At 42.3% G+C, this 25,506-nt stretch overlaps 3 protein-coding genes across 11 annotated transcripts in view; 1 reads left to right on the top strand and 2 right to left on the bottom strand.

The window, feature by feature from the left end:
* Nucleotides 1-550, bottom strand: part of LOC112267818 (eukaryotic translation initiation factor 4B) — a 47,262-nt gene extending 46,712 nt beyond the window's left edge. For all 9 annotated transcript variants that reach the window (XR_006079236.1, XM_042300411.1, XM_042300424.1 and 6 more), the window contains exon 1: nt 440-550. Coding sequence is in view for 8 of the 9 variants with exons in the window: in XM_042300411.1 (XP_042156345.1) it covers nt 440-452 (13 nt within the window). In the remaining variant the exon portion in view is untranslated. The remainder of the gene's footprint in view (nt 1-439) is intronic.
* Nucleotides 551-2,236: 1,686 nt separating this feature from the next.
* Nucleotides 2,237-8,479, bottom strand: krt18b (keratin 18b). Its single transcript, XM_024372763.2, has 7 exons — nt 7,883-8,479; nt 5,828-5,910; nt 4,910-5,066; nt 4,356-4,520; nt 3,661-3,786; nt 3,202-3,422; nt 2,237-2,432 (listed from the first exon to the last, which is right to left on the bottom strand). Exons 1-7 carry the CDS (start codon nt 8,357-8,359, stop codon nt 2,399-2,401), a joined length of 1,263 nt encoding a protein of 420 aa, XP_024228531.1. The 5' UTR covers nt 8,360-8,479; the 3' UTR covers nt 2,237-2,398.
* A 7,578-nt stretch (nt 8,480-16,057) lies between these two features.
* LOC112214190 (keratin, type II cytoskeletal 8-like) lies at nt 16,058-23,561 on the top strand. Its single transcript, XM_024372774.2, has 9 exons — nt 16,058-16,653; nt 18,084-18,292; nt 18,559-18,619; nt 18,756-18,851; nt 20,260-20,424; nt 20,752-20,877; nt 21,033-21,253; nt 21,405-21,451; nt 22,678-23,561. Exons 1-9 carry the CDS (start codon nt 16,174-16,176, stop codon nt 23,130-23,132), a joined length of 1,860 nt encoding a protein of 619 aa, XP_024228542.1. The 5' UTR covers nt 16,058-16,173; the 3' UTR covers nt 23,133-23,561.
* The last annotated feature ends 1,945 nt before the right edge of the window (nt 23,562-25,506 follow it).

Here is a 25,506-nt window from a genome sequence, read left to right as displayed (position 1 = left end):
CGCCTCGAGCAATAGCGTAGATTGTCTGAGAGCACAGTAAATCGTCCACTATCTAACGTTAGACACAGTGTGACCGTTCTTTCAGTAACGTTAGTTGTTTATGTATAACAACGTAACGACCTGCTTTACAATATATAATAAAAGCAAAAGACGACCTCAAAAGTCAACTTGCGACACGTTACATAAAATTTAAAAAACACCGGTGGGACAAAATTATTCAACTTGCAAATCGCTGCCTCCCGTAACCATAGCTAGCTTTAACGTTACGTCCCTTGGCCGGCCAGAGGGTCTTTATCCCTCAGAAACAGTCATTTGATACCATTATACACATAGGACATTGACACGACAAGGTGTAAACACCGGTCAAACAATATGTGCTAGTTGTGCGGAGCTGATACACTCTGAAATTTTCCAACTCGTTCACCCACATAAACCTCACCTGCCGCCGCCATGTTGGAGAGCGAGTTCGTACCAGATTCCCGGATGAAGGCGTCAGAAGTTTATTAACGAGAACGCGCATCTTTGGTTTCGAGCCTCAAATCCCTCCCGCCTTGCCCATGTAATTTATTTTCTATAATAAACTGGGTGGTTCGAGCCCTGAATGCTTATTGACTGACAGCCGTGGTATAACAGACCGTATACCACGAGTATGACAAAACATTTATTTGTACTGCTCTAATTACGTTGGTAACCAGTTTATAATAGCAATAAGGCACCTCGGGGGTTCGTGGTATATGGCCAATATACCATGGCTAAGGGCTGTGTCCAGGCACGCCGCGATGCTTCATGCATAAGAACAGCCCTTAACCGTGGTATATTATACATATATCACACCCCCTCATGCCTTATTGCTTAATTATGAACTGTGTGGTTCAATCCATAAATGCTGATTGGCTGACAGCCGTGGTATATCAGACCATATACCACGGGTATGACAAAACATTTATTTTTACTGCTCTAATTACATTGGTAACCAGTTTATAACAGCAATAACGCACCTCAGGGGTTTGTGGTATGTGGCCAATATACCACGGCTAACGGCTGTATCCAGGCACTCCGCAATGTGTCGTGCTTAAGAACAGCCCTTAGCCATGGTTTATTGGCCATATACCACACTCCCTCATGCCTTATTGCTTAATTAGGCCTATTTTATATTAGAATATTATGTTATAGTTTGTATGCCCACATGGCCAATTATAGGCATCTCAAAGCGGTTTCATACCATTTGGATTTTTTGTTGTTGTTTATAGATAGGCAGGATATGTGTTTTACGTGTTGTTGCATAGGCCTACTATGTCTATTTTTCATTCATTATTAGATCATTTATCCTTCAACCCATTCATTCATTTACTCATTCATTCATTTGATTAATTCATTATAGTACCAACCTGACCAATAAAAACAGTCGCACCTAATGTCAATATTGTGTCTTCTCGTCTCATGATCTCATCTTGTGCTATTGAACTGAAAGTTTGCTGCACTCAAGGATAATTCACTGCAAGCAAAAAATAAGATGATTCACATCTTTATTTTTATAAACTAACCTCAAATAGATCAATATTCTATTGATCTATGGATAACATGGATAACCTAAGGTGGACGTACAGTCATTTCTTCTTAGGTTATCCATGTTGTAGGCTATTGATTCAGTATTTGAGTGACAGCTTGTAGATATATCGATAACGTAACCTACTGACCTTCATAATAGGTAGCATGAACTATGCATTGCACTCTAGTCTTCCTTATGTATTGCCTAATAAAAACTGGATGGGTCGAGCCCTGAATGCTGATTGGCTGACAGCCGTGGTATATCAGGGGCTGTCGTGGCTAAGAACAGCCCTTAGCCGTGGTATATTGGCCATATACCACACCCCCTCGGGCCTTATTGATTAAATATAGCCTAACAGAGTAGCCTACCTATATTCAAGAAATGCACTAGCCTCAATTGCTTCCTAAAGCATTCTGTTCCATAGTAGCCTATTCACAATGAGTCATAATTAATTAATGATTTTCTGTATGTGTTGGGATTAAGTACTTTATTCATACATTTCTTCCCTCATTACTAAACCACACCGTCCTTTGTTTTATGGTGATACGTTTTGCAATAGCCCCTTTCTGTGCACTGAGGTAATTTCTGGACATGTAGTCGTGCACCCCTAGAGACAATGTGTAATACTTGCCAATCAGTTCATCATGGTGCAGTGGAACAAAAAAAAAAAATATGAGAAACAACATGTTAAATGGTAACCATTGTATTTATTGAAGCTTTATGTTTGTTTGAAATGATAACACGATGCTATGCCTATTTGATGGGTTTGACTCCTCCGCGTCTGTGCGTATATCTCTCTCTCTCCATGAAGTTGATAATTGGTCGTCACTTTTTTCCGCCCTCATTCCCTTATGGTTTCAGTTCATCCATAGCGTCTTGAAGCCTGGAATAGAATTAATAGGTATTAAAACACAGTGCATTAATTAATTGACAGGACAGATGATACTGCCATACCTAGTTTTTACTGTAGATGGCAGTAAACCTCCTCACTTCACCCATACTAATTGCTACTCACGTGACCAAAATAATTTTGTGTTTCTCCCATTTCACTTTGTCACAATTTCCAATTTCCAAGTATTTGAATCATGATATGTGTCACCACCACCTTCCCATCATTATTTCCTGTTTCAACTCCTTAGATTTTATTTAAAGTATGCTCTGTGGCCGTTTGGGGTACATGAACTTGAAGCATATCTGACATAAGCATTGAGATGCTAAAATAATAAGCATTTTAATTACTATCAATCCTCAAACCTAAGAAAAGAGTGTGCATCTCAATAATCAAAAGTTTCTTCCTCTCCTTCTCACGTCCTTTCCTTCACCTTCACTAATGTGTAAGGAACTGGATTGGTGGACGAAGCCCCCACCCTATAACAGTCACCTATCCATTTGTCTTTAGATCAGTACAGATGATGGAAACAAACCGAGGAGAGTTAAGACTATTGAGACACACCCCTAGTCATTCAGCCACTCACCTTCATCCACTTGCTTGAAGTCTCTTGAAAGGAAGTGACTTTAGACTATTGAGACATAGCCCTAGTCAACCACTAGCCCCTATTCCCTCATACACTCGCTTGTAGTTTCTTGAAAGGAATCCACTTTAGACTATAGAGACACACCCCTAGTCAGCCTTTAGTCCCTTGTCCACTTACTTGAAGTCTCCCCCATCAAGCAAGCTCCTGTATGTTGCGATCTCGGCCTCCAGCTTCATCTTCATATTGAGCAGTGCCTCATACTCCTGGCCCTGCTGCTGGATGTTGCCCCGCAGGTTTGTCAGCTCGCCCTCCAGACGGATGAGGATAGCATTGTACTTCTCCACCTCCATGTTGGAACGCATCTCTGTGTTACGCAAGGTGTCTTCCAAGGAGGATTTCTGCTGGGAATTACAGGGGAATGTTGGGAATGGTCTTCTAAATTTTGTTGAATGATACTGTGATTATTAGAATGTTGGAATTTGGAGATATGGATGGTATGGCTAAGGTATGGCAGCGGACTTTAAAAGGAGGTCGTACATAGAGGACATGCATGGGTTACTATCAGTTCCATTTCTACTCAGAGGAATTAAGGAATTTAACGGAAATATGTTATCATATTGAAATAATTTTCCTTGCCAAGCTCTGTTGGGATGCCAGCTCGATCTCGAGGGTCTGTAGCTGTCTCTGTAGGTCGCTCATCTCCATCTGGGCCCCCTGCAGGGCCTCTGTGTTCTGGGATACCTGCACCTGTACGTCTGAGATCTATACCACAGCACAGAGGAAGAAATGAAGGTAAGGAGATAGGGATGTAGGGAATAAGGGAAGGAGATAGGGAGGGATGGAAGAAGGTAAGGAGATAGGGAGGGAGGGAAGAAGGGAAGGAGCGAAGCTTAGGGCTCTATTCAATCTGTAATGCTGAAGCGTTACAGATTCCACAATATAAATTGAATGGTAATTTCCGATTGAGTTGACATATGCAGCGTTTACCGTGAATGAAGTCTCCGCTATAAAGTGGGAACATTGCCTTTAAATTTCAATCACGCTTTAAAGCTGAACTTCCGCGATGCGGATTGAATAGAGCCTTTAGTCATCTTGAAAGTTGAATTCATGTTTTGGATTTCAGGATTTTTTGTGTGACTAGACTACCCATACAACAAAACATGTTTTCAATGGAAGGTAAACTTTCAGTGGATAAAACAATGTTATCTTGGCCAGTGGGTGTGGGTTACTCCATTTTAGTTTTAATTGCAGAACAAAAAACAGTAATTATAGGTTTGATGTGGTGTGTAATGATAGTATGATACAAAGATCTTACAAATATGATGGGCTACCTGGTTTTCGTGCCACACTTTGAGGTCCTTTGCGTTATTCAGAGCCATCTTCTCATAGTTGGCCCTCATCTCCTCCATGACCAGACTCAGGTCCTGACCTTTAGGGGCGTCCACGTCCACCTGCACCCCCGACTGGGAGATCTGGGTCCTCATTTCCATCACCTCCTGTTGGAGAGAGGGAAGGGGGAAGGGGAGAGAGAGCAAGAGAGAGGGAGAGATAAACAGAGAAAAAAGGATATAGGCATTCCAATATTAGCTAACTGTGAAACTTGAAATGTTCATAGCTAGTGATAAGGTTAATCTGATATTATCACATTATCATTGTTCTTCATGGAATTGTATTGTTCTTCATTCTATTTCTATTCTCCATAATGAAAATGTTCTATTTCAAATTATTATTTGACATTGACATTCAGTCTCGGTGCTATAATAGCTCACGTTGCTATGGTTCTTCCTAGAATAATTCTTATCTTCAATATTTTCTAATGTAAGGAAAATGTTCTATTTCAAATGATTATTTGATATGGACATTCAATCTCAATGTTATAGCTCACATTGTCATGGTTCTTCCTGAGGAAGATGAGCTCCTCCCTCACGGCCTCGATCTCACTCTCCACATTCATCCTGCCCATGTTGGTGTTATCGATGACCTTCTTCAGCCCGGCGATGTCCGCCTCCACTGACTGACGAATGCTGAACTCAGATTCAAATCTGTGGGCACATGGACACTGTCACTAAACTCTACATTGACATGAAATACCCTGACATTTTGGGTTAAAGGCACAAAATGGCTGCCATGTTTCAGTTTACTAGGGGTAGGATGGATTTGAAGCAAACACTGATCTGAGGTCAATTTGGTATTTTTCTCATCCTTTTGATTACCATTAGAATTTGGGGAGGAAAGTTGATCCTCGATCTGTGTCTGTGAGCAATTACTATCTCCTGAACAGTTCACCAAGGTTATAAGAGCTATGCAGCATAGGGGTTGCATGTAAGAGGTTACATGCACATCAGGCATTCACGTAAAGATGCCAAGATGAAGATTCATTATGAGAGATTAGACTTTCTCTGCCAACTCTGCGTACTGGTACCGGCACAAGACTTCCTCTCTTGTGGGTCTGGCATGTCTTAAACTCTTGAGAGTTTCTCCTTGCTTAATGGCTGACACACCACTAAATTGACTTTATAGTGGCCCATTGGGCACACACTGGTTGAACCAACGTTGTTTCCACATCATTTACATGAAATCATGTTGAACCAACATGGAATAAACGTTGAACTGACATCTGTGCCCAGTGGGGGGGATTTGAGCCAATGAACTTTGTGTGAGAAGCACAATTACAGTATGAAATTGAACAGATCCAATGCTTTTCATGACAGAACAATAACATCTCAAAATAACCCCTGTATTGTATACAAAGTAATGGCACAACCAATGTGCAGTAATATGTCATTTACAGTGGTAAACTCACTTTACTCTGAAGTCATCTGCAGCTAAGCGAGCATTATCAATTTGGAGGACAATACTAGCGTTATCCACTGTCGCATCGAAGACCTATTGGAGAAAAATAGTGTTAATTCCATTGAATATATGACAAAAAGAGATATAATGGACATAACTTCTTATTTATCATGAAATACTAAATATTTTCTGAAACTATTTTTGCATGTGACATAAGCCTGCTATATTATGCTTTACTTTCCTTAACTTTTGAATCCATGTCAGTTATAGAGGAAGGCCTTTCCCCCATTTACTGCTCAATGCAAATAGATATGAACTTGCTTCCCATTCTAACTATAATTTCGTGTGTCATACATAGATGAGCTGGCAATAAAAAATAAGAACTAATATGTTCCATCATTGGATTTGCTGCTCTTCACCAACCTAAAACAGGTGTTTTAAATGTACGCCTCCCAGGGGGGGTGTTATTGAAACCGGAAACTGCAGATTCTGAGTGATTTACAAAATGGGACCAAAACACAACTGAATCTATGGTTACGACCATATAACTCCGACTGCCCCTGAAAAAGAGGAAGCTGTGAACGGAAAAGCAGGACAATGAGTTCCTGTGCTAGGGCTGTCTGTTCTCAGTTTGCATTGTTAGAGGAAACGGGTCAGGCTTCCTGTCTTCCACCCCCAATCTGTGTGTTTGTAACCATGGTATTCTGGTGCGAATCACATAAAAAGGGGAACTCTTGTCGGTTTATGTGTCCGGCAAATGGAACAAGGCTAACATTCATCATAAGGGTGTCGTCATAAACTATAGAGGACTTTGAAATTCTTTTAACAAACGTCAGTTTTTGCAGGGATTCTGAGAGCCCTTGTTGGAATTCTTTGACTGTGCTGTAAAAGCTATAATGGTTATAGAAAAAAAACACACCCACCAGCAATGTGTTCCAAATCTCACAGGGCATTATTTTTGTGTGTTGTCACCCCACATCTGGTTCATACCGCTGGTCCCTCTCACACTACACTATGCCCCAGAGTGGAGACACTGACCCGGGGAGGTCAAAATGCTTTGCAAACACTCTTGGAACTTTGATTATAGGTTTTGTTCAGTTTTCTGATGATGATGATTCATTGCGTCCACTGTATTTGGTGATTCATTTGAGGAACTCTTTGACCGAACTGAGGAGTGAGGGAACTACTGAAGGAGGGGGAGGGAAAGTGGATATCTGACTGGCCTGCCACACCCTCTACAATGATTTATATATACAGTAGATGACTAACAGGGGGCGCTGTTTTGGAAGCCTCCATCTTGGCACTCCCCCACTGTTATAAAAACAATTTTGGAAGCTATAGAAATGCATTTACAAAGGTCTGAATTTGTTTTTGCAATGTGTATTCTATTACCAACACCTTAATACATACCTTTTAATTATTTTATGTGAGCTAAACATAAACATTTCAAATGAAATAATATAAAGATTTAATTTCCTTAAAGTGTGATTTTTTGAAAGTACTAATGTTACTGTCCCCAAAATACTTAAATACATATCATTTTGTCCTTGAAACATTTAAATTAAATACTGTAGAATTCCATTCATTCCTATGGAGGACTGCTTTTCAATATGGCCGGCTGGTGGCTTCAAAGTCTCTCATTGGCCAATACACAGCATCGGCAATCCAGGGTTTAGATACATCATTGACCCTCTATTCAGTTAGTAATTTTGAGAAGCCAGTTGTTCCAATGCAGGGTTCCCCACAGAAATGTTGAAGTCGAAGCAAAAGCAAAGTCAATTGGTAAAAAAATAATTGTCATTATGCTTAAACTCATTCTTGGACGGACATCTTCTCTCATACCATAATGGGTTTTAGTCCAACGAAAAGTTGCAGGACTGGTGACATTACATTCATATTTTGACTTACTGGTTGATCAAATCAACACACTTATCTAAGCAACAAAATACAAAACCACAAATTCCTCAACTTAACCCTTTTCTTACACACATTATTCTTTCTCAACACCCCCATCTCTTGTCTTTATCACTTTTCTAATGATACTGTATTTCATTCACACCCCCACCTTCTTGCGCAGGTCGTCCAGTATGCTGCTGTACTTGCTATAGTCGCGGGCGTCCGGTCCTCCCTTCTCCAGGGCCTCTCGGATCTTGACCTCCAGTTGTCCGTTGGCCTGCTCCAGGTTCCTCACTGTCTCCAGGTAGTTGGCTAGGCGGTCATTCAGGTTCTGCATGGCCCCCTTCTCGTTGCCCATGACGTGACCGCCTCCACCACCGGCTGCCGCAGCGTTGATCAGGCCGCCCATGCCGGCACCCATGCCACCACCAATGCCAGTGCCCATACCACCGCCGCTCACCTTAAAGGAGGATGAGGAGTAGGAGGAAGAGCTGGCTGGGGCACCACTGCGGAGGCCCCCGTAAGATGCGGAGGAGATGCGGGTGCCCTGGCCGCCAGCCCCGCCGTAGGTGCTGGCAGCCCGGTAGGAGGACACGGGCGTGGTGCGTTGGAAGGAGATGTGGTTGTTGGACGGTCTGTAACTCATGACTGCTGATGGAGTAGTCAGAACGAATTAACAAATGGAAGAGAGAGAGGGAGAGAGAGAAAGGGAGAGAAAGGAGCCTCTGAGCTGAGCTACAGAAAGAGTGACGTGGGTAAAGTGAACCGGAGAACTTATACTTCCCCCCCAAACAAACCTCCTCTTTTCTCTCTTTTGCAGGCTGGCCTCCAAGACCCTGCCTACATCCACATCCCCCATCCTCTCTTTCCTACTCTCCTACCGCTTCTCTCATTCCAAACTCTTTTCCCTAGCATTTGCATTTGCCCATTGGACACTGCTCAACTTCTATCTACATGCAACATTTAGCTAATTATGTTAAATTTTACATGCATCTAATGTAAATCACATGTTTGGGACATCTAATAAAAGATAACTTTCTATCTTGTCAATTCAGGTTACAAATTCCTCACACTGCAAAAATAAAATGTGAAACAGAAAAAAAGAATGAAACAAAACACACAAAATGAAGAAAAGAGAGAAAGACTAGAGTTAATGATGAAGAAAACAATTAAAGAGAGCAAGGTTTTATCCTGGGCATGAGATTCGTTGTTTCTTTTCCCCATAAAAGGCATAATTTGGAATGGTTGCTGCATACCCACTGGACAAAAACGTGTTGAATCCACAAGAGGTTGGTGGCACCTTAATTGGGGAGAACGGGTTCATGGTAATGACTGGGGTTCATGGTAATGACTGGGGTTCATGGTAATGGTTTCCAGGTGTTTGATGCCATTCCGTTTGCTCCGTTCCGACCATTATTATGAGCCGTTCTCCCCTCAGCAGCCTCCTGTGGTTGAATCAAAGCTGTTTCCACGTTATTTCAACACAAAAATGACATGTGAATAGCATCCTAGCTAGCACATTTGGTTCCTTGGAAGTTGTGGGAATGTACATTTTTGGTTTACCAATTGTTTCTGGGAACGAAGCCAGAAGTTTCCTGACCGGTAAAATGGAATGTTTTTTCAATGTTCTGAGAATGGAATGAAACATTTTACCTGTTCTGGGAACGTACATTTTTAGGTTGCAGGGAGGTTCTGAGAACATTTTACTATGGTTCCTTTAAAGTTTTCCTGGGAAATTGTATTAATATTCTGAGAATGAAAATGATAGGTTATTTGAAGGTCATTAAATAACGTTAAATAACATTAAATAATATTTCCACAAGAGTTTTAATAACACTGCTTGCTTAGTTCCGATTAACTGTTTTGAACTCCATTCCCAAGAAGTTATCAGAAGGCTGTATGCAAAATAACAATAGGACAACTACACTCTCACCAAGCTCTAAGAAACATATGGTTCTCAGAACGTTATGTGCTAGCTGGGGTTGAATCAAGTGGAAAACTGATTGGATTTGAAAAAAGCCATCAATGTAATGGAATTTTGTCTTTTTTTCAACCAGCTTTTAACCTAAATCCAATGACATGGTAAAATGTTTTGTTGATTTCACATTTAATTCATGTTAGTTGACAACTCAACCAAATGTAAATCAAAACTAGATGTTGAACTGACGTCTGTGCCCAGTGTGTAGTTTCTATGTACTTGATCAGCCAAACCCCCAAATTACTGGATACGGACACGCTTAGCAGCAGGGCTAAAGTAAACTGACTTGCAGAAAGGGAAAGGGGGATACCTAGTCAGTTGTACAACTGAATGCATTCAACTGAAATGTGTCTTCCGCATTTAACCCAACCCCTCTGAATCAGAGAGGTGCGGGTGTAACCGATGTGAAATGGCTAGCTAACTAGCGGGATGCGCGCTAATAGCGTTTCAAATCGTTGACGTCACTCGCTCTGAGACCTTGAAGTAGTTGTTCCTCTTGGCCGCGGCTTTTGTGGAGCGATGGGTAACGATGCTTTGAGGGTGGCTGTTGTCTATGTGTGCAGAGGGTCCCTGGTTCTAGCCCAGGTAGGGGTGAGGAGAGGGACGGAAGCTATACTGTTACATTAATGCCGTTGACCCGGATCACTGGTTGCTGCGGAAAAGGAGGAGGTCAAAAGGATAACCGATGTGAAATGACTAGCGTTGTGCGCGCTAATTGTGTTTCAATCGGTGACTTCACTCTCTCTGAGACCTTGAAGTAGTTGTTCCCCTTGCTCTGTTGTTGATGTATGCAGAGGGTCCCTGGTTCGAGCCCTGGAATGGGCGATGAGAGGGACGGAAGCTATACTGTTACACGGGGGGCTGCCTTAATCGACATCCATGTCATTGGATGTCAAAGAAACAAACACATCAAGAAAAAGTTACTGTGATGATGTGACGTGCACAAAGACGTTGGTAAGCTGATACCATAGTGTCTCTGTCTCTCTCTGTCTTCAGGGATAGGATTGGGAGAAGGGGGTGTGTGGGGGGTGCTCTTGTGTCACATTTGAGTGGTAGAATGCCGGACACTGATTTCACAAAATTCCTTGGTTGTGTAGTTGATATCTTCAAGGTGATACCTTTGAAAAGAATGTTTGCAGATAGCTGTGATAGGCTGAATGATATCTTTTAGTGGTTTGTATCTCATTGATGTTGATTGTGTCACCCGAAAGGTAATAAGGTCACAGAGACAGAAAGAGCCGTTGAGTTTTTCATCCAGTACACAAAAACGCATCTATATCCATTGTTCTTAAGAGAACATACCAGAAAAGCACTGTGAGTGGAAACGTTACCTCTCAAAGGTCAGAAACAACATAGCATGACATAATAGATGAACGGACAGACTTGAAAGATGCAGAATGTAACATTTTACACTGAATCTTGAATCTTGAAGTAGTTTCGCAAGCCAATGATAACCAGTGTTAGAGCAACGACTGGAAGTCTGTGTGTATCGGCTAGCATGCCAAAATCCCGTAGTATTCCTTTAATGCTACGTGCTTTTTTTTCTCACTACAGATATATCATAGACATAATTCAATTAAGGGGTATTTGTTTGTGGAAATGTAACAGAACGCGCCAAATTAAACCCTCTGCCCTTAAGGAGATGGTCTCAAAGTTAATAGGTGGTGGCGTTTATAGCAGTGGAAAATAACAGGTTCCCAACGACCCTCACTTACGACACTACTGTATGTCCTGGCTAGGGCGGATTCACAAAATGGACCCTAGATACAAAATAACAAAACACAGTACCCAGGGGAAGTCGGCTAAAGCCCATACACTTCCCCTTGTTTTCTTTATACTCTGACTCTACCTCACCTTCACGGTTGATCAAGTTTCAAAGCTTCGCCTCTTCATCACAACAGCTCTCATATCATACAGGATGTATCAATGCCCAGTCCTTTCATGCAACGCTTGGGCAGTACACCTCAATTATTTAAAACAGTTTAATTGGCAGAAGAAGAGGAACTTCTCAAGAGAATCAGAGTGACTTATCTCACTACTTCTACGCCATTACAAAATGTTTGAAATGATAGTCCACTTTGAAATGAATGTTTGTCAGTGCAAATCAAATGCACTTCTGAAAGTGCTGTCCAGAAATCCACATTCTACAATTGATTGTATACAGGCCATAGTCTAGCTTTAAATCCATTGGAGCATTAAGCTCAAGAGGAGATTCAGATCCCCCCGCCTCCCCCAACAAACAACAACTAAACATGGCTTCAGCTAAGGCTTGGACAAGGAAGATACAACAGTTTGGTAATGCCAATGGGTTGCAGGCTCGACACAAATATTACGGCACAGGACCAAATACTACATTTGATATTACTTTAATAAACTTCAAGTGCTCAATTCACAAGTGCCGACACAGTGGTGTTTGTGCAGTGGTCATTTTATCTCTCCAAATAATATAGTAAAATAGTTTTTATACTGCAAACTTACTATTACATCTTCTACCAGGTAGATCTACAAAACATATGGCATCGGACGTGAACTTATCTCACTCAACATTTGACCTCTTTTGAACTCATCTGACAAATGTTGATTCCGGAGGGTACAATCACTTCAAACTGCTGCATGTGCAGAAATCCAGGCCTGAGTAGCTCTGGAGACTGTCAGTCCAGGGAGGCCAAGGGAGAGAGGGAAAGAGAGAGAGAGAAAAAAATTGATGAGAAACTTGAGACTCTGACTCATACCAATAACAGCAGGATTCTGGGAAACTCAACAGGAGCTTATGTGCTTCAGGGATTCTGGACAACAGTCAGAGAATGAAAGCTCCCAGCTTGATCTTTCTCGGATGAACTTTTACTTGTTTATTCTCCTCTTCTTCTTTTTTACTCACTTTCCACTCTGTTACCCCTGAACCTGTGAGTGCTTACCTAGCTAAGACAATTACAGTGCTACAACGTTGTGCCAACGTCATATGTCAGTAGGGCACTTACTCACTCAATCCCATGACTTGGAGTTAAGCCAGGGGGAGGAAAAAAAGAGGAGCAAGGGTAAGAAAAGGGAGGGTGGATCTTGATCTCTTTATAGCAAATTAGGAGTTTGAGTCTTAGATAAAGACCTTGGACACCCTGGGACCCTGAACATTATTGAATGTCCTGCTTACATTCTTATATCTGCGTGGGAATTCCAGTTTTACGAGCAAGGTGTGGCCATGTGGGTCTGTGAAGGTCGCTCATCAGACATGAGTGAAATGTGACAGTTGCGGGCCATTTTCTCTCAGAGTTGTCATGTCCATCTTTAGAGTCTTAGTGCCAGTATGTTCCCTTTTTACACATGTCCACAAATACAGTAACACACCACTGAAAATGCATAGTCAGCAACATGGCCTCTTAATTAATATGCTCCTTTTTAACACAGACACGTACATAACAATGAATACACAAACCCTCTACTGAAAATGCAGTCAATCACCACAATAGTCTCTTAAAGGGATAGTTCACCCAAATACACATTTGCATAATGGTTTCCTTCCCCAATAAGCAGTTTATGGGCAACGTATGACATCAATCATGCTTGGATTTGGTTGAACTTTTTAGCATTTGTGGACCAAAACCAATGCAAGTCAATATCTTATATTCATCAACTAGATTCATCCGAGTGTTGATTCTTTGTTGAGCAGATGGTCGGCTGGCCGGAACATATTTACCAATCATTTGTAAACTACAAATTTAACGCAAGAAGCCCAAGTAGATATGTTTGACTAAAACATGATCATTTCAAACCTTGCTTACATTTGTATATGATCACGTGTCTCTTATTATATGTGGGAATATTGGGAACAGATTTCTTATATTAAAATCCCTTGGACCTGATTTCCTTAAATGTCCATAAATGAAAATTAATATTATACTTTTTTTTGCTCAGAAAACTTGGGGAGCCAAATGAAACCACTCCTGGGCCAAATTTGGCCTGTGGGCCGCCAGTTGGGAAACCCTGGCTTACGAGGTAAGGAAACCGATAACTATCCCTTTGACATGTTCCCTGTAGACTTACAGTTCATGAGTCTATACAATTCCACTGAAAATGCATAGTCAGCCTTCACTCGCTTTAGGAACATAGGAATATATAGTAAAAAATACTTTCGAAATATGACAATAAAGGTTATTTGAATGACACCTCTTTTCTATTAGGATCCTTGCATAGGAAAATTAAGAAAGTATTCACGCACACACATTCACACGCCAGGGACTGCAAAATAAAGCTTAGTTAGTTAGTTAGTTCGTTAGTTACTACCTACTTACTTACCTTTATCGAATCCCATTGGGAAAAGGGTCTTGTTTTCCTATTCAACAAGCATGACATTATTGCATTTATGATTTATCACAAGGCAAAAAACAGCACAGTGGTTTACGTACACATTACAGTCCACTCCGAATGAGCACTAGGGGGACCCAGCCTCAAGCCATGCAACTCCAATCCGGCATAACTGAAGAGGGTGTGGCAGTCTAGGTGCAAACGGGCAGGCGTACTTGGACCCATCCAATTGTTTTTATGGGATGCTAAAATCGTTGCCCTAGTGTTGACTAAACTTCAGACACAGATGTAGGTGGCAGGAAGATGCCTGTAGCGGAATTATGCAACCCATATCGCCACGCCCTTAGGATTATTCGGAACAGCAGCCCCATACAACTCGAGGTCAACCTCTCTCTTTCTAAAGAGGGTCTGTTTCTTCTCAGCGGCTAATCGTTGTCTTCTGCCCCTCCAACCCTCACCCACTCATCGCATGTACGTGTTTATCTCAGCACATTCCAATCTTTATGTGTCGCATTTGAAGACCGACGCACACAAACCAAAACATCTCTCGTCTCTGGAGGCTGCGGGTCGAGAGGGTCAGATGTCAAAAGGGTGTCTCTTAAATTACTTCAGGTCTCTGACAATAGATGAGGAACGCAGTGATTTCACCCAGGGGACAAGAGAGATTTTTCTCCCATATATGTCAGTTATTAAGGTCGATAAGATTAGAGAAATACAGCTGTTTTTGTTTGTTTAGTGATGAATGTGTTGAACAATAGGTCATTGGTCACAAATATGGTAATGCTTGAGCCAGATAAGGCTCCAATGGTGTAAGCTCTTCACAGTGCAACTTTGGGACTGTTTACAAATGGAGTTAAAGTTTCCAATACTTGGGATAAACTGAACAATGCTGATTTACTACTCGATCAGATCAGTCAAAATGACTCAAACAAATTAAATGAAAAATTAAATACTATATAATTTCCCCCCAACTGACTTCATTGGGGTGAGTTATTGAGTTCATTGCATGACAGACATTATTTATCTCTTCAACCCAGCAGTTCAATTCTGATAAGCCTTTCCCATGGGTTAACATGTGTTACTTAGCAACAAGCCTGTAAAACACCTACACAGCCACATCCACACACATGCTTCATGTCTGGGTCAACAGTCAGCACAGACTTTTGCTTTCTCCTCAGAACATTTGATATGTTCTTTTGTCATTTACAGCCCCCCTCCCACAAATAATATTTTACTCAAACCACTTCCGGCCATATTGATTTGACACCTTCCAGGTACAGATGTCTGGCCAGTATCTATAAAATGAGTGCTGATCTAGGGTCATATCACACCTGTCCATATAATATTTATTCATTATGATCTAAAAGGCAGTCCGACTCTGGGACACTTTATGAATACGGGTAATTGACTGCTTTTCGTGGTTCAGGGGAAAATGGAGTGTATAGAAGGCCTTGCTTACAAGTGCAGTCTGTCTGTGTAAGATTCCTTGGCTGCTCATTGGTCATATTGAAATATGCCTCTTGATTTTGGGAGAATATTACTCATGGAATATCTTTTGCACTATATACTGTATGTTAGCTCACTAATACAGTTCTGGGTATTAGAAAGTTACTTTTTTCACACGCAAAATGCCTGCTGCAGCAAGGTACATTGTTAATGGTGACAAGCTGTTAATGATGATGTTGAGCACCAAGTTCAACAGCAATCATCTAACAAGAGCCCATTCCCAGAATTGGACTTTGTTTTTGTACAATTCATTAGGAATTTTGAAGAGGTTTTTCATGATGCAAAGAATGCATTCTGCACTGGTCAACTGTATTGAGACTCTAACATAAATACATTATGATACGAATAGTCAGAATATCATTATGATAGCACATAATTCTGCAAATAAAGAAAAGCAGCTCCAATCCCTGTTATGTAAGTTTTGTACTCTCTCAAATTCACTTTGTGCGCTGTAAATGTGTAACATGATTATATTCTATTACCTCCAGCATTCCCCCATTCTGCGCTCCCCTACTGCATGCTAGCCAATCATAATGTCCCTCGGTCCCTCCCCTTTCCAGATAAAAAGAGGGCCAGGGAACAGTGAGCTGCATCTGCACGAGTCTCTCTCTCTCTGCAGCGAATCTCCCAGGCTCTACAGACCACCTACTGTAGCACTTGCTAAAACCTAAGTCATCATGTCCACCAGAGCTGTGAAGAGCACCAGCTACTCTTTGAGGTCCTCCTCTGCAGGCCTGGGGTCTCAAAATTTCAGCAGCAACTCCAGCAACGGCTATGGCGGCGGGGCCAGACAACAGAGCTACAGCGTCCGCAGCTCATATGGGGGTGTTGGCAGCAGCGCCGGGGGTGTGGCAGCAGGTGGCTATAGGGTAGTTGGGGGGTACGTGGCTGGAGGGACTGGGCAAAGAGGGGGCGGGATGGAGTTTGGGTATGCGGGCATGGGTGTTGGCGGTGGTATGGGAATGGGGGGTGGTATGGGGATGGGGGGTGGGAAGATGACATGTGTGGGACCCCCTCCGATCACCGCTATTCAGGTGAACAAGAGCCTGCTGGCCCCCCTGAACCTGGAGATCGACCCCAACATCCAGGTGGTCCGCACCCACGAGAAGGAGCAGATCAAGACCCTCAACAACCGCTTCGTGTCCTTCATCGATAAGGTCAGTTTCTCATGAGTTCCGATCACACCAGAGTCAAATGCATAGTGCATTCCAAGTACTTTCACACACTGGAGCTGAGCTTGACTTAGCTTGTCTTGTACAATGGGGCCAATGGAGTCGTCCTGAAGGTGCAAACCCTGCCCACTCTGCACAGCGGTCAAGCTAAATCTAACTCACCTCAGGTATTTAACAGCATTGAACAGTGAAATACCTGACCCATGTATGGTTTGTATTAACTTGGCCTTTGGGAAGGGGCAGATTCTCTTGTGATTTCGGTTATCTGTTAAGGATTTTTTAAATGTTAGCTATAACCATTGTGTGAAACATTGTGCACAAAACTGAACATACATTGTGAACAAAACTATGGAAATAGATTATATGACTAATTGGGCCCTATTTAGGCATGCAAGAATATGAAATGCAAAATTGGTTATCAACTGAAAACCCTCTTGCCCTGACCCTTTTACTGTAAAAGAAAGAGTGGAAAGATGGGTGGAGACAGAAATAGGGCCAGAGGCACAAGATGAGGTTGGTTGTATGAATACAGAGTTTGTTGTTTGGAAACCCCTTCTAGCATTAGCTACTGACTCTTAAATCCACAAAACGATATGTGGGGACACTTTGTTGTCTGTAGATTCTGTAGGCTACTGTGGATTTTCTTGTTCACAGGATCCTCTCTGCTCAATGTGCCATTGTGGCCCACACACTCAAACAGGACATGGCAGGTTCACTGTCAGAAAAATCAGCCCATTCCTGCATGGCTTATCAACTGTCAACTACAGTGATTACATGCGTCAAGCGTCCCTTATTTGTAAAGAATCAAATAATTCAATTTCTAACTGTCATAAATCAGTCGTAAAAAAATAACTGTCATAAATCAGTCATAAAACATAACTGTCATAAATCAGTTATGTTTACAGCCAGAGTAACATTTGACCACTCCTCGACTCCTCCTCCACACCGTAGCGATACACACCTCCTCTGTTCTCTCCTCCATGCTTGTCTTCGAGTGGAACCACACCCAGGGGGCATGAGGTCAAAAAACACTTGGAACAACATGAATCATATGTGTAACTTTGATTGAGAAAGAGTGCCACATCGTGCTGAAACACGGTACTCTGCTTCAATGACACATTTGTTTGTTGGCCATTCTTTAGTCTATACATACATTCACACTTTTGCTCCATCCATTCATTTATAGTATATGCACATTAATTCATACATTAATTAATCCATCCATTAATTCATTTGTTTGTTTGTGCCTTCCATCCATCCACCCTTCCTTTCTCTCTCACTCGGCCATCCCTTCCTTTCTCTCTCACTCGGCCATCCCTTCCTTTCTCTCTCACTCGGCCATCCCTTCCTTCCTTCATCCTGTCATTCACAAGTTTCAGTCAATGACACTGACCATTTCCCTTTTGTCCCTGCAGGTGCGTTTCCTGGAGCAACAGAACAAGATGCTGGAAACCAAGTGGGGTCTCCTGCAGGCCCAGACCACCACCCGCTCCAACATCGACGCCATGTTTGAGGCCTACATCTCCAACCTGCGCAGACAGCTTGATGGTCTGGGCAACGAGAAGATGAAGCTGGAGGGGGAGGTGAAGAACATGCAGGGCCTGGTTGAGGACTTCAAGAACAAGTGAGTGGGTTTGACATTAAAAGTTAAAGGGGTAGTTCACCAAAATTGGATTATTATTGAACTACTTTCTTCGCTTAAAAGTAGTGTAAGTTGTATAGTTCTATTTAAACCATTTTGACTAGGAGGGACCCACATCTGAGTCTCAAATACAGTGTTATGATTTCATGGAACTTTTCTTTTTGATTGAATTGAATCCTAAATGTTCTTTCACTTTAAGCTTGTCAGCAATGTTTCTTGTTTGATTGACGGGCTTGCTCTATTCTCAGGTATGAGGATGAGATCAACAAGCGTACCGAGTCTGAAAACAACTTTGTTCTCCTCAAGAAGGTCAGTAGACTCGATAATTCTACAAGCCCCTCCCAACATGGATAACTTACAGTGCATTGTTGCTTAACCACAACTTTAAAAAATTGGCTGAAGTAGAAAGTACATGAACCAGGTATGTTCTGCTATGCTTTCTCAGGATGCAGATGCTGCCTACATTGTCAAGACGGAGCTGGAGGCCAAGCTGGACTGTCTTACTGATGAGATTGAATTCCTCAGGACTATCTATGACGCGGTAATGTACCATGTCTATATTGCAATGGGAGTGACTGACAGAAAACATTTGAAAGCCTAGCTCAGAGATCTCCAACAGGTTGATCGCAAGCTACCAGTAGCTACCAGTAGCTACCAGTAGCTCAAAGACCACCCACAATTCTGAAAGTACATGCAATTTTCACGTGTTAATTAATTAATTCATTCATTCATTCATTTCCAGCGTTATTGTTCCTTTCCGCCTGTGTGGTGCGGGTATTTGTCTATCACTCTATGTGTAGCCAGTTGGCTCTTTTTGTTGAACATCGGGAACCGAATCGCATATGTGAAAGACCCGTTCATTTGGCTCCCTGATTAGCATACTTTTACTATTGCTTCATTAGCAGCTATCAGTGGATATGTTACAAAAACATTATTTGAGGATGATAATTCCTCAATGCAGGAACAATATAGTGAGGAGAGAGCCTCATTCAGTTGTCCAATTTTTTTTTGCAGGCCATCTAATAAGTTTGTCAGGTAAAAATGTTTTGAACTCATATTTCACAATCTGACATAATGGTAGGCAATGTTTTAGGCATTAAATTAGAGATTTACTATTTTTTCATGGTTTTAGGTCCATTTCAAAGCATTACTGAACAAAGAGCTGTTTGGGAGCCAAATGAACGTCTCTTTTAGGTGAATCGAGCCAAATGAGCCGGTGCACAGAAAAGACTGAATTCCATCACTAGAGCCAGCTGATGTGATAACTGTCTTGTGCGTTGACAGAAATACTGTTAATGGAAAAGTAGGCTTACCTGGCAGAAGTGTATCGTGAGTAAGTTCGTCATTTGTATCTATTATTTGTTATTTTCTAAGTTTTCCATGAAACGAGCAGCAACAGTACAGAACCATCACTAGACAAACACATTAGATGGCACACTAGATGCACAATTAAAGGGCCAGATGAGCAATTAATGGGGAATTACACTCAAAAATACATTTAAAAAAAGTTTATTTAAGCAAATGACATTGACATTTACTCAGAACATTCAATTTCAGTGTTTCTCTATAAACAATTGTAATTTTAAGAGTTAAAAATCCCCAAAAATCTAAAACTAGGAAAAATATAAAACAACATTTTGCAAAGAAATCACTGACTTCATAGTGTTTTTTTGTTAGCCATCATTTTACCAGGTATATTGACAGAAAACATAGTGTACTACTTTCTCTTGTACACTAAGGACCCGGGAGTTGCTTAGGAGAGGAGAAGAGAAGAATGTGACTATTTGAAAGCGAGAAAAACATGTGTAGCTTGCGACATCGTAGAAAAGGTTGGAGACCCCTGGCCTAAGCCTATGCTGTAGATTCCACTGGATTTTGAATACCTTGTGTGAAGAGTAGATGCTTTCTGAAATCTAAAGGCTTCTCTCCATCCTCTCTTGGTTCTTCAGGAGCTGCGTGAGCTGCAGGGCCAGATCAAGGACACCTCTGTTGTGGTGGAGATGGACAACAGCCGTAACCTGGACATGGACTCCATCGTGGCTGAAGTGCGCGCTCAGTACGAGGACATTGCCAACCGCAGCAGAGCTGAGGCCGAGACCTGGTACACGCAGAAAGTAAGTCCCTTCTCCCGTGAGACCCGTGAGACCCCTGAAACCGTTCTCGCCATCGTGACCTTTCCGAGATTCAATACTGGCTATGCTCCAATGTCCATACTAACATATCACTGAGAATGGATGCCCAATGCCTAAACGGTATGCTAGTGTGGATAGGAGTGGAGGCTGTTGAGGGGAGGACGGCTTATAATAATGGCTGGAATGGAGTCAATGGAATGTCTCAGGTATCCACACTGCTAGCTAGAGGCTAGCATTGATGGATGACTTCACTGTTATGTCTCTATATTTTGGCTGATGACAGTAAACATGATTTTGTCTCTGTAACAGTATGAACAGATGCAGGTGTCAGCCACCAACTATGAGGACAATCTGAAAAACACCAAGGTAGAGATCGCAGATATCAACCGCAAAATCATGAGATATCAGTCTGAAATTGACAAGATGAAGGGTCAGGTGAGTGCCACATTACGTCTCTCAGTAAATATGTATCTCAGTGTATTTTTATATAACACCATTGGTGTGCCTAGACTGTCTCTCCTATTCAGTTGTACGGTAACCAACATCTACCAATAGGAACATGCATAAAAACATTGTTTGCCTGAAAACAGCGCGGCCACCTGGAGAACCAGATTGCTGAGGCCGAGGAGCGTGGTGAGCTGGTGGTGAAGGACGCCAGGCTTCGCATTAACGACCTCGAGGTGGCCCTGCAGAGAGCCAAGCAGGATATGACCATGCAAGTACGCCAGTACCAGGAGCTGTTGAACGTCAAACTGGCCCTGGATATTGAGATCGCCACCTACAGGAAGCTGCTGGAAGGAGAGGAGAGCAGGTACGAGACTTGAGGCCATGTTCTTATTGATTAGTCACAGGAAGTAAGGAGGAAAGCATTCAGGCATGAAACTCTAAGATTAGGAGAATTTGATGATGACCAATGAGTTAATTTGCTCACTGAACATATCCCTCTCCTCTCCTCTCCCCAGGCTGGTGAATGGAATCAAGTCGGTCAACATCTCCAAACAGTCTTCTTGTAAGTGAATGCCCTTACATACCACCGCTATGCTGTTTCACCTGTTGCTTATTACTTATTAATGTGCATCACAGAAGGTTTGTGGCACCTTAATTGGGGAGGACAGACTTGTGATAATGGCTCATGATATGGGTGTCCATAAGAGTCAATAAGAGGATTGAGTGGAAGGGTATCAAATACATTAAACACAGTAAAAGTATTTATCTTCAACACGTAATCTGTAGATTCTATTCGATTAGATAGATTGAAATTGTACGTTAAACATCACAGCATAGTTGAAAGATATGTGTTGTGTAGAAACACGAAGTGGGTGGCCAGCAGAGATAGATGGGCTGAGGGAAGCTGAGGGTTGGTATGTGGAATTGGAGACAAGTGGGAGTGGAGTTGCTGTGTGTGAGAGAGAAAATGATGGGGAAAAAAGATAAAGGGGGAAAAAAGTCTAAATAAAAAATAATAAAAGTACATTTGAATGAAACTAAGTGGCAGTGTTTTTACAACTAATGCCGGTTTGCCTGAGGCTGATGCCGTGCAGGTGTTTGTACACATGCATATACACACACTCTCATTCAAATAAACACATACAAGAACACAAGTATATACAGTTGGCATTGCTGTTTTAAATGTATTATTATATTTGTATAAATGTATTTGTATATTTCTATAAATGTATTATTATTATTATTATTTTTGCATAGTTGTTTGCTGTTTTCTTCTGTCTTCTCCTTTTTTCTCTTTAGTTCATTCGCTTGGTTGTTGGTGCATTGGGGGGGTTCTTGGGGGTGGGGAATGGAATGAATTGTATTATAACTTTTTTTCTCTTCGGGGGGCTGTGGGAGGGGTCTCGAATTGTTGAGGGACAGCTATTGCGGAACTGTGGGGGGATCTTGGAGGGTTCGGGTTTCACAAGATTGTGATCATGGAAAAGGAAACCATGACATATATGTTATATCACTATCATGCACACGCACCCTCACACATAAGGATGGCTCTGTTGCGGAAAGACTGATACATGTTTGGTAGTGTCTTGATGCCGTATTGTTTGTCCTTCATGTTCTAATACCTTAATGTTACCGCTTCCTTGTGTTTTTTGTAATAAATAATCATTTAAAAAAATCTATAATAATGAATAAAAATAATAAAAATACATTAAACACATGTACATTGTACATAAATAACACAAATCCATGTATACTCCAATAACCCGACATGTTAATTTCCACTTCTAGCAACGAACTACAACTCTTACCCCCTGGAAAGCAGTCGCACCACCAGCTATGTCAGCGGCTCAACGGGGGGATACAAGGTCAGCAGCACCAGCTACGGCAGCAGCACTTACGTCAGTGGCCATGAGAGCCACCATATAGGCAGCAGCTTCGACCTGCCTGGCAGCATCACCTTGGTAGGCACTACCAGCAGAGATGTGGATACCAGCATCAGCCTGGGAGGCGCCAAAGGCACCAGCAGAGACATGGATGTCAGTATCAGCCTGGGAGGCAGCAACAGCCTGGCTACTAGCAGAGACATGGATGCCAGCGTCAGTGTCAATAGCAGTTCCACTGTCACCAACAACAAATCCCAGACCACCTTAGTCAAGACCGATGATGCCGAGGTGACCTCGAATGTGGCTTCTGATGCGGCGTCCAACCATGCCGAGGAACAGGCGGCTGAGAGCGACAAATGAGGAGATTTCGTCATCGCGGGCGACCGCGTAATTAGCATACTGTGGATCTATCTGTCGCAGATATATGCTTCTCCAACCTACCTTTCACCCTTCCACTAGTTTCACTTTTCTAGCCAGGTTATTAGTGTATTTACCTGCTGAACAGAACAGTGACATATCAAACAGGCTACATATATCCACCTGGAATCACAGGCAGTCTAACTGTATCCTCAGTCTAACTGTATCCTCAGTCTAACTGTAACTTTTCCTACCCACAAAGGGTTTGTTTTCAAATGGTAAATGTGAAAGGTTGGGGGTAAGATTTCCCCTAAAAGGCCCCTGAAAGTTGACCCCTAGTGTCCATCCGAGTCACCAGCAGGTGTCATTGTGGCACATGTTTCTCTCTCTGCTTGCTCTGAGACCCATTAAAGTACTTGGAGAAAAAAACAACCTCTTTATGTGCTGTGACATATTTATTCTATGAGTGTCCATAAGAGTCATTTTATAGGTGGATGCTGTTATCCTCACGCACACCAAAAGGGACAATTTCATGAAATGTGTCCATGTCATTCAACAGCATTTTCATAGTATGGAATGAAGATTCCATAGTTGTCAATGGAGATGGGGAAAAGATCAAAACACGAAAACGGACACGTTTGTATAAGAGATCAGAATGATAGACAGAGGTTTATAATAACAAGGAGCATAGCATAGCAGAGTGCAGCTGCAAAAATGCAGAAGGTGATCAAGCCATCAGTCTTGATAGACAGGTACTGGCCTGAAGCATGTCACTCTCCAACCTCCACTTGTGCAATCAACCAAACACATTCTAACCACACCCTCCATAGACACACGCGACAACACAAATCCATCAGAAAGACACGCGCGCACACACAGGCGCTTGCATGAGATCAAACACACACGAACACAACATGTAAATTGTTGGTCATGAGCTGGAATAAAAGATCCCAGAAATTACCCATACGCACAAATAAAGCTTATTTCTCTCAAATGTTGCACATACATTTGTTTACATCCCTGTTAGTGAGCATTTCTCCTTTGTCAAGATAATCCACCTGACAGGTGTGGCACATCAAGAAGATGATAAAACTGCATGGTCATTACACAGGTGCACCTTGTGCAGAGGACAATAAAAGGCCACTCTAAAATGTACAGTTTTGTCACACAACACGATGCCACAGATGTCTCAAGTTTTGAGGGAGTGTGCAATTTGCATGCTAACTGCAGGAATGTCCACCAGAGCTGGTGCCAAATAATTTAATGTTAATTTCTGTACCATAAGCTGCCTCCAATGTCATTTTAGAGAATTTGGCAATACGTCCAACCGGCCACACAACTGCAGACCACGTGTTTCCACGCTAGCCCAGGATATCCACATCTGGCTTCTTCACCAGCAGGATTGTCTGAGACCAGCCACCGGGACAACTGTGGGTTTGCACAACTGAAGAATTTCTGCACAAAATGTCAGAAACCATCTCAGGGAAGCTCATCAGCCTGCTCGTTGTCCTCACCAGGGTCTTGACCTGACTGCAGTTCGACGCCGTAACCGACTTCAGTGGGTAAATGCTCAACTTCGATGGCCACTGGCACGCTGGAAAAGTGTGCTCTTCACAGATGAATCCTGGTTTCAACTGTACCAGGCAGATAGCAGACACAGTGTATGGCGTTGTGTGGGTTAGCGGTTTGCTGATGTCAACATTGTGAACAACGTGCCCAATGGTGACGGGGGGTTATGGTATGGGCAGGCATAAACTACGGACAATGAACATAATTGCATTTTATTGATGGCAATTTGAATGCACAGAGATACCGTGATGAGATCCTGAGGCCCGTTGACGTGCCTTTCGTCCGCCGCCATCACCTCATGTTTCAGCATGATAATGCACGGCCCCATGTCGCAAGGATTTGTACACAAATCCTGGAAGCTGAACATGTCCCAGTTTGTCCATGCATGCATACTCACCAGTTTGGCCGGGCGGCCAGCTCTAGGAAGAGTCTTGGTGGTTCCAGACTTCTTCCATTTAAACATGATAGAGGCCACTGTTCTTAGGGACCGTCAATGCTGCAGAAATATTTTGGTATCCTTCCCCAGATCTGTGCCTCGACACAATCCGGTCTCGGAGCTCTACAGATAATTCCTTTGACCTCATGGCTTGGATTTTACTATGACATGCACTGTCAACTGTGGACCTTATTTAGACATGTGTGTGTCTTTCCAAATCATGTCCAATCAATTGAATTTACCATAGGTGGACTCTAATCAAGTTGTAGAAAAATCTCAAGGATGATCAATAGAAACAGGAAGCACCTGAAGTCAGTTTCGAGTCTCATAGCAAAGGGTCTGAATAGTTATGTAAAGAAGTTATTTTGTTTA

This window comes from Oncorhynchus tshawytscha, linkage group LG02 (genome assembly GCF_018296145.1).
Source record: "Oncorhynchus tshawytscha isolate Ot180627B linkage group LG02, Otsh_v2.0, whole genome shotgun sequence".
NCBI lineage: Eukaryota > Metazoa > Chordata > Actinopteri > Salmoniformes > Salmonidae > Oncorhynchus > Oncorhynchus tshawytscha.
Note: the sequence above shows the minus strand (reverse complement) of the source record. Positions and strands in the feature narration are given on the sequence as shown.

What these genes read in the sequence shown, in the direction of transcription:
- krt18b (XM_024372763.2), bottom strand. Translation starts at nt 8,359, where the DNA reads ATGAGTTACAGACCGTCCAACAACCACATCTCCTTCCAACGCACCACG. An exon ending in TGGACGACCTGCGCAAGAAG is followed by an intron (nt 5,911 to 7,882) that starts GTGGGGGTGTGA and finishes TTTCTCCAATAG; the next exon opens with GTCTTCGATGCGACAGTGGA. An exon ending in CTTGATGGGGGAGACTTCAA is followed by an intron (nt 2,433 to 3,201) that starts GTAAGTGGACAA and finishes ATTCTATTCCAG; the next exon opens with GCTTCAAGACGCTATGGATG.
- LOC112214190 (XM_024372774.2), top strand. Translation starts at nt 16,174, where the DNA reads ATGTCCACCAGAGCTGTGAAGAGCACCAGCTACTCTTTGAGGTCCTCC. An exon ending in ACTTTGTTCTCCTCAAGAAG is followed by an intron (nt 18,620 to 18,755) that starts GTCAGTAGACTC and finishes ATGCTTTCTCAG; the next exon opens with GATGCAGATGCTGCCTACAT. An exon ending in CATCTCCAAACAGTCTTCTT is followed by an intron (nt 21,452 to 22,677) that starts GTAAGTGAATGC and finishes TTCCACTTCTAG; the next exon opens with CAACGAACTACAACTCTTAC.